The 6,941-nt window shown below is 37.5% G+C and overlaps 1 protein-coding gene across 1 annotated transcript in view; it reads right to left on the minus strand.

Moving 5' to 3' along the window:
* Nucleotides 1–3,210: 3,210 nt before the first annotated feature.
* Nucleotides 3,211–6,941, minus strand: part of GPR85 (G protein-coupled receptor 85) — a 4,254-nt gene continuing 523 nt past the window's right edge. Inside the window, exon 2 of the mRNA XM_008946347.1 lies at nt 3,211–5,901. Within this exon, the coding sequence (XP_008944595.1) occupies nt 4,614–5,726 (1,113 nt within the window). The 5' untranslated portion in view covers nt 5,727–5,901 and the 3' untranslated portion in view covers nt 3,211–4,613. The remainder of the gene's footprint in view (nt 5,902–6,941) is intronic.

Raw genomic sequence — 6,941 nt, forward strand, 5'->3', positions numbered from 1 at the left:
TATTGAATCTGAGTTTTGAAGAACAGTATATCAGACTGAGCCTTCTCTTTTCTGTGAAAAGTCGATCAGATTAGTAGTGTGCACTTATGCAGCTCTCAATGAATATAAACTAGAAGGAAGTTGTCTATGTGGTATGTAGAATTGTACAGTCAGCTCTTGGTTGCCTGTGGGTGTGTAACCCAGGTTGCAGATTAGCAGTGCTATGCTAAAACAAAGCAGAAAAAAAGGAAAAACACCCACCATTTTTCTTGGAATTTCTGATCTCACTTTTGACTTTATGTGTTAACTTAGTTCCTCGATAAATGGAATAAACACAAGAAGTTCTTATCTAATGTGCATATGCTCTGTATGAACTATGGTTTAGGTTTATGCAGTTTAGTTTATTTCTGTTTTCAATAACTGAGAGCTGACTGTGTAACTATGAAAGAGCGCAGCAACCCACAGTTTTATTTGACAATGGCTAGAAACCTATTGTTTGTCAAAGTACTTCTCTAATTCACCTCAAAATTCATCAGAGTCCCCTTCTGAATTATTTTTTAAAATCCATGAGTAATAACAGCTTGCTGCAACACTGAACTCCAATTAATGTAAGTAAAATGCTCACATGCTTGAAAGGCAAAACAAAGACAATACAAGTGAACAAACTCAATGTGCTTAAAAGGAGATAGATACCACGGACTCCTCTGCCCCCCGGGCCTAGAGACTGACAGAAAGCCATTTTATAATACGGTTTTGTAGCTGTACCAAAAACCTTGCATTAATTGGCTAACTGTGCATTTTATTCATTTAGAGGGTCATTAACACTGAATATGCTTTAAAAAAAATGGTACACTCTTGGGCAATGCAACAAACCCAGTGGTTTCTTTATCATGGAGCTGGGAGAGGGGAAGCTGTTCCCTGCTGCCCCCTCTCCATTCTCATTTTTCTCTGCATCACCTGAGTAGCATCTGCCTCATGCCTGAAGCCTGAAGCCAGAAGACACCCAGTGCACTGGCCAAGCATCATGGAATGATGACTCCATGAACCACAAAGGCAGCTTGAAGGAACTGGAGGTCTCTCTCTGTCCTCAGGAAGGCAACCCAGGCACTGAGAAACCCTGTGAAGCCGCTGCAGGAGCTTATCTACCGGTGAGGAGGGGTGGCTGAGACACTTCTTAAGGAGCTGCAGAAATGTAACACTGGGGATATGAAACATTTAATCTCGAAGAAGGATTGATGGAGAGACTGCCAAAGGGCTAGTGGGGCAAGAGAGGGCAACAGGGGCAGAGAGCCTTTTCTCCAGGGAATCTGTTCTTACTCTTTTTTTCCTGACACCAGCAGAATGAAAACTACTAACCTTACATTACCCATGAGCATTAAAGGTCAATGCAGATATAAACCCGTGTGATGTTCTTTGCTATTCTGAAAAGAGTAACCTACCAGCCCTGTATTTTAGCTTTGGCAACAGCTTAACTCCTGTACTAAAATGAAGGCAAAAGGCTTTCGCACAACAGTATACTGAATTAGAATAATCCTTCTTGCTCCTTTGAATTTTTTGCTCGTCTGAATGAACCCTAATACATTAGGTTTGATATGCTGACTGGTATCAAAATGACTCCAAGGACAAAAACTGCAGGTACTGCAAGTTTAATTCATGTATATGTGCAATTCTTGTAGGAATCTCTCTAAACTACTTGACATCCTGTGCCAGGGAGTTCCACTGAGTAAAAACTTTGCATAAGATGTCACTTTGTATGTTGCCTTTTAATTTCAGTGAGCATTGCCTTATTTTAACACTGGAGAAAATGAAAGGAAATACTTCTGTCACAAGAATTCTTACCAGAATAATTATAAAAATTCACTTAAAAAAGTACTGTCAGGTAGTAATACAGTAGCATATTTTTCAGCTAGCCAAAGAAATTATATTTGTATCAAAAGAAAAACATTTAGCAAAATATTTGCTTTCAGACTTGTTTACTGTTTATTATTTTAATTTACATCAGTTACTGCTTGCAAAACTTCCAGGGAAATAATTTTGAATGATTTTTTTTTCTTTTCCCACTGCATAGTAAATACAGCCTTCTCAGTATTTCAGAAGCATAGTACTATAGAAACGTTAGGGCCTGCTTCTGCTCCAAGTGAAGCTAATGAGAAAACACCAACTGACTTTATTAGGAGTTTATTAGGCCCCAAATCTGCAGCTTTTGAAATTTCATAGTTGAAAATTTTCTGGCTAATCTTCAGAACCGACTACTTCTACAACTATAACACTATTTACAACTTTATTTATATGTAGTTCTTTATTACAATATGTAATATCAATGTTCCTTGTAAAGGTTACTATTTTATAGAAATTAGACTGAAGTTATTGCCAATCAACCTTTCAATAAACTTAAGTGGGATAACTTTCAGAATTTTTCTCAACATACGACTCGGTTTTTATTCACTCTTTGCTATCTTTGACAATTGCTTGACTACCTTCATTTCAAAGCCTTTTTCAGAGTAATAAAAAAGTCCTTTTGGTAGAAGTTTCTTGGTCCCGTTTCAAATTTTGTTCTGAAACATTCTTGTACTGATGAGGACTCATTATTTTAGCAATTCTTCTGTTTCAACACAGTATATAAAGCCATGCCTCTCAACCAATCAACCTCAGTATAAAAGTGTAAGTGAGGTCAACCAGACTGCTCACCAAATCTTTGATCAAGTCGTCTGATCACATGTAGACACAACTCTCAGTCATTGCATATGTTGTATAATGTTATCATACAAATTGAAGCGTTTCCATTATTGACTGCTGCTTGCGTATGTATACATTAACTTGCTGGTCATAAAACTACAACAAAGGACAAGATATACCAATATTGAATTAAGACCTCCAGTCTTGTCTCTCCGAAAATCAAGAAAAAAAATTCGTGTTCTTTATGATTGACCAACTCATGATGTTGTGCTTCAAATATACACATTTTCCAAAATTAAACTGTGAAGTTAATGTCAAATACTGTGTTGTAACTTTAAATATAACTGACATATTAGAACAGATAGATGGGTAATTATGATAAACTACACAATAGTGCTACTGTAGATAATATCATTTATCAATCCTGTGGTCCCCATCATTCATGCATTTACAATTTGGGAATACAGTGACTGCAAAGGATAATAATTCATAATGGCTACATTCTCAGTACTTCATGCTAGCTCACTAGACAAAATAAAAAAGGTTAATTGTATAACTGGAAAAATGTAAAATTTTATTCCAAGAAAATTAACAAGCTACACAGTAAATTTTGGCAAATGCAACTTTATATTGAAATCCACACATCTGTATCTTAAAGAAGGAAAGACTCACAGACTCTAATGTATTTCTAAAATACTAAGAAATCATATTATATGCTTTCACAAGTTAAAACTTAAATAATTTAAAACAACCAATACACCAAAATGTGCAGAAAATATAAACAAGACTGTGCCTTCAGTAGAATAAATGCTTCACAAATTGTGCAAGATATCATACTAAGGCTGCGGTCTCCCCATGACAGCTGTCTTAAAATATAAACATACATCAACTGCCTGTGTTTTTCAGAACAAACTAGAAAGGGCGGCACACCTAGAAAAAAATCATTTCATCCCAGTGATGTGCATACTGATTTTGGGAACCGTTGGAGTAAAAAGGAAAAAAGAGGGCTAAGTGATCCTTCATGCACTCCCAAATGACTGACCAGAGTTATTGATTCAATTTTCCTTGCTTATTTGCTTCAATGCTAAACAAAATGGAAGATACTAGATAACCCTTTAAGGCAACATGTGTTTATTCTGTATAATGATAACTGTTCAATTACGACTGGGTATTATCATTAACGTTGCCTAACAGACTGATATCTAGCTTTTTAAAAAATATAAATAAGAGTCTATTAAACTTTATACCAAATCGTCAAAACCCACAGAATACAGTTAAATGTTATTAATTTCACTGTTAAGGAAAATGGCATTTAGAAAGAGTAATATATTTGGGGAAAAAAAAAAAAAAGAAAATAAAGTCTAAATCTCAACAGAAATACTGCTTTGGAATGCTCCCCAAAACTTACTCACAAGGCAAACAGATTTGTAAGTGTGATAATCCAATAATGCATGGCACATCTTTAATCAGTTACAGTACTCGAGTCCCCAGTTTCCAGTCTTTGCAAAACAATAATTGTATGAAATGTTTTAAAGGTCTTCAGATGTCTAAAATTAGTTTTATCAACACATTAACCTCATATCAACTTAATTTATTAAGAATGTCCAATGCTAATCTTTTTGATGGTCTTATTTTACGTAGTGATATACACAGCATTTAGCACTGATACTTAGCACCTGCTACTTTCATAATCTAGATTTCAACCACATAAAGGAATTCAGGGCAGTAGTTCAGTCCTTTGTTCTTAATTACAAACCTTCAGCAGTGGTCAGAAAAAAAAGTTTAGGTTTAAAACAGGATTAGAGGTGAGCTATTGCAAAGACTGCAGAATGTTGCCCAAATCCTTACAACTGCTGACATCCCATTCTTGATTTTCTCCTCAAGACATGGCTACAGGCCACAATTGCTTAGCAGAGAATGGTAGTGTTTCACAAGGCTAAAGATTTACAGATGCTCCCTCATATAACACAGTAAGGTTCCCTTGGTAACCTGGATTTTCTGCAGTAAAGAAGGGTTGTGCTGAAACAGCGCCTCAGCTCCCTGTTGGAGAAAATGCAGACAAAAGGATTGATTCCAGCTTGGGCAAAACTCATCCAGACAGCGGCCGTTAGAAATCCCCCCGGTACTACAGGCCCTCTTGCAAAAACTCTCCAGTAACAGGCTACCAAATAGGGACCCCATAAGGTCAGGAAGAGGAATGTCATGATGTAGAACATTCTGCTGATTCTCTTCTCCATTTTGAACTCATCTAAAACCAGTAGCCTTCTCCTGCCCGTGGTGTTCGCGTTCTGCCTGATTCCCAACAAGGTCGGAGGTGTGGGACCCCTTCCAAATCCCGCCAGCCAATTAGCAGCTGCTTGACCACTCGCTCCGGGACCATGAAAAGTCCAGTTCTGGCTCACTGCTGCAACAAACTGGACTGGCTTCATTTTCCTGCGATCGTGAACAAAAAATATCAGCTTGAGGTAGACAAGCTGTGTGGCTAGGAGGATAAGGGCAAGAAGAAGCATAAATCCCAAGGAATCATTAGCCCTGAAGGAACGATGCTGGAAAGTGCATTGGTCTTCCTCCCTAATGAACGAGTAGGTGCCCACGTCTAGAACTGGGGGGAAAGCCATGGCTACAGAGAGGGTCCACACCATACAGATAACGGCCAGACAAGTCCAGAAGGTCAGCCTTTTCGTGTAGAAACGGTGGTGGGCAATAGCTAAGTATCTCGTGACGCTGATGCAGAACAACATGAAAGCAGTGTGAAAGCAGGACAAAACCCCCAAGAAGGCAATCACTTTGCAAGTAAGAGTCCCGTACGTCCAAGTAGAGCCATTTTTTACAGAGGTGAAAACAAACGGGAAACAAATTGCAGATCTGAGGATATCTGAGCAGCAAAGATCCAACAGGAAGTAGTAAGGAGCTCTATGCAAGGTCTTATCTTTGACTAGCAAAATGGAGATCAGAAGGTTACCCACCACACTGACTCCTATTATGAAACCCAGTGAAGTCAGTTTCAGAAAAGCTGTTAAAGGAGAGAGATTTTGTAAAATGTTGTCAGCTGCATGGCTGTAGTTCGCCATAGATGGATGGATGATATGTATATTGCCTCAGTCAAGTCTCATGATCTATATATAAGAACAAGGAAAAAATAGATCCATACATCTTACTGAAAATGTAATCCACAAACAGAACTGATCTTGTGTCTAGTCATACAGTACATCCTCTTCTTTCTGATTTGTCATGCCATCAAAATATCTGAAAAAAAATCGAGCTATCAGTTCTTAAGTTAACAAGAAATGATGTCAGAAAGTGCTAACAAAGATGTTAATTTATGGAGAAACAAATCAAGTTGTAAATTTGAGTACTATTGTTTGTTTTTAAAAATCATGAGGCTTTTTTTAAAAAAAATATTTACTGTTTAGCATGATTGATTATTGGCATTTCACAGATTTGGCGTGTTACAGTTTCAGAGCTGACCGGTGCCCCTTATATTTGGTAGCATATATAATTTTACAGTTAAAGCCTCCGAGATTTTATGAATCGAAAGATTCCCAGTTTGCAAGCCCAAGAGTTAATCACTGACATCTTTTAGCAAAATCCCCAAAGACTGCTGATATTTTGACATTACCTACATTTATTTTACAGCTACAGTATTTGTCAATGTTTTAGAGGCAGCTGCTGTGTTGATACGGATCACACCCAAAGAAACCCTGCAGAATTTATGTTTTTTAACCCAAGTCACCAAAGCACATTAATCACACTGTGTTAGTTCATGCACATTCTAAGAGAAACAGTATTCATTATCCACCTCCCTTCCTCCTATAAACCATAATCTTATAATTTAGATTTTCAAATAAACAGGTATGCCAGAGTCAATAGCACTATTGCTTTAGGGTTTCACCCCCCCCCCCCCCCTTCCCCCCCTCCCGGCTTTAATGCAAATCTTTAAAGCTCCAACATAATTCATAATAAGCAACGGTCAGTGTAAATACTGAGCAAAAACAGGCAATACACCCAAGACATGATGCCCGCTCTTTCTGGAGGGCTGCTTTTGGTTATGCTTAAATAAACATATAATACACTGATTCTATTTTTTTTCTTTTTTTTTTTTTTAGCTAATTAGGGCTCCGCGATTCCCACTTATCCTCCCAGTGATTCGTACCGGAACCCATTTCATGCAATAAAATAAAATTAAATAGATTAAAGAACTATCAGCGGCTGCTGGGTTTTTTGTTTGGATTTTTTGTTTGGATTTTTTTTTTTTTTGGAGGCGGGAGTGGTGGTGGTGTTATTTT

Source organism: Merops nubicus, unplaced genomic scaffold (genome assembly GCF_000691845.1).
Source record: "Merops nubicus isolate BGI_N331 unplaced genomic scaffold, ASM69184v1 scaffold3908, whole genome shotgun sequence".
In the NCBI taxonomy this organism is placed as follows: Eukaryota; Metazoa; Chordata; class Aves; order Coraciiformes; family Meropidae; genus Merops; species Merops nubicus.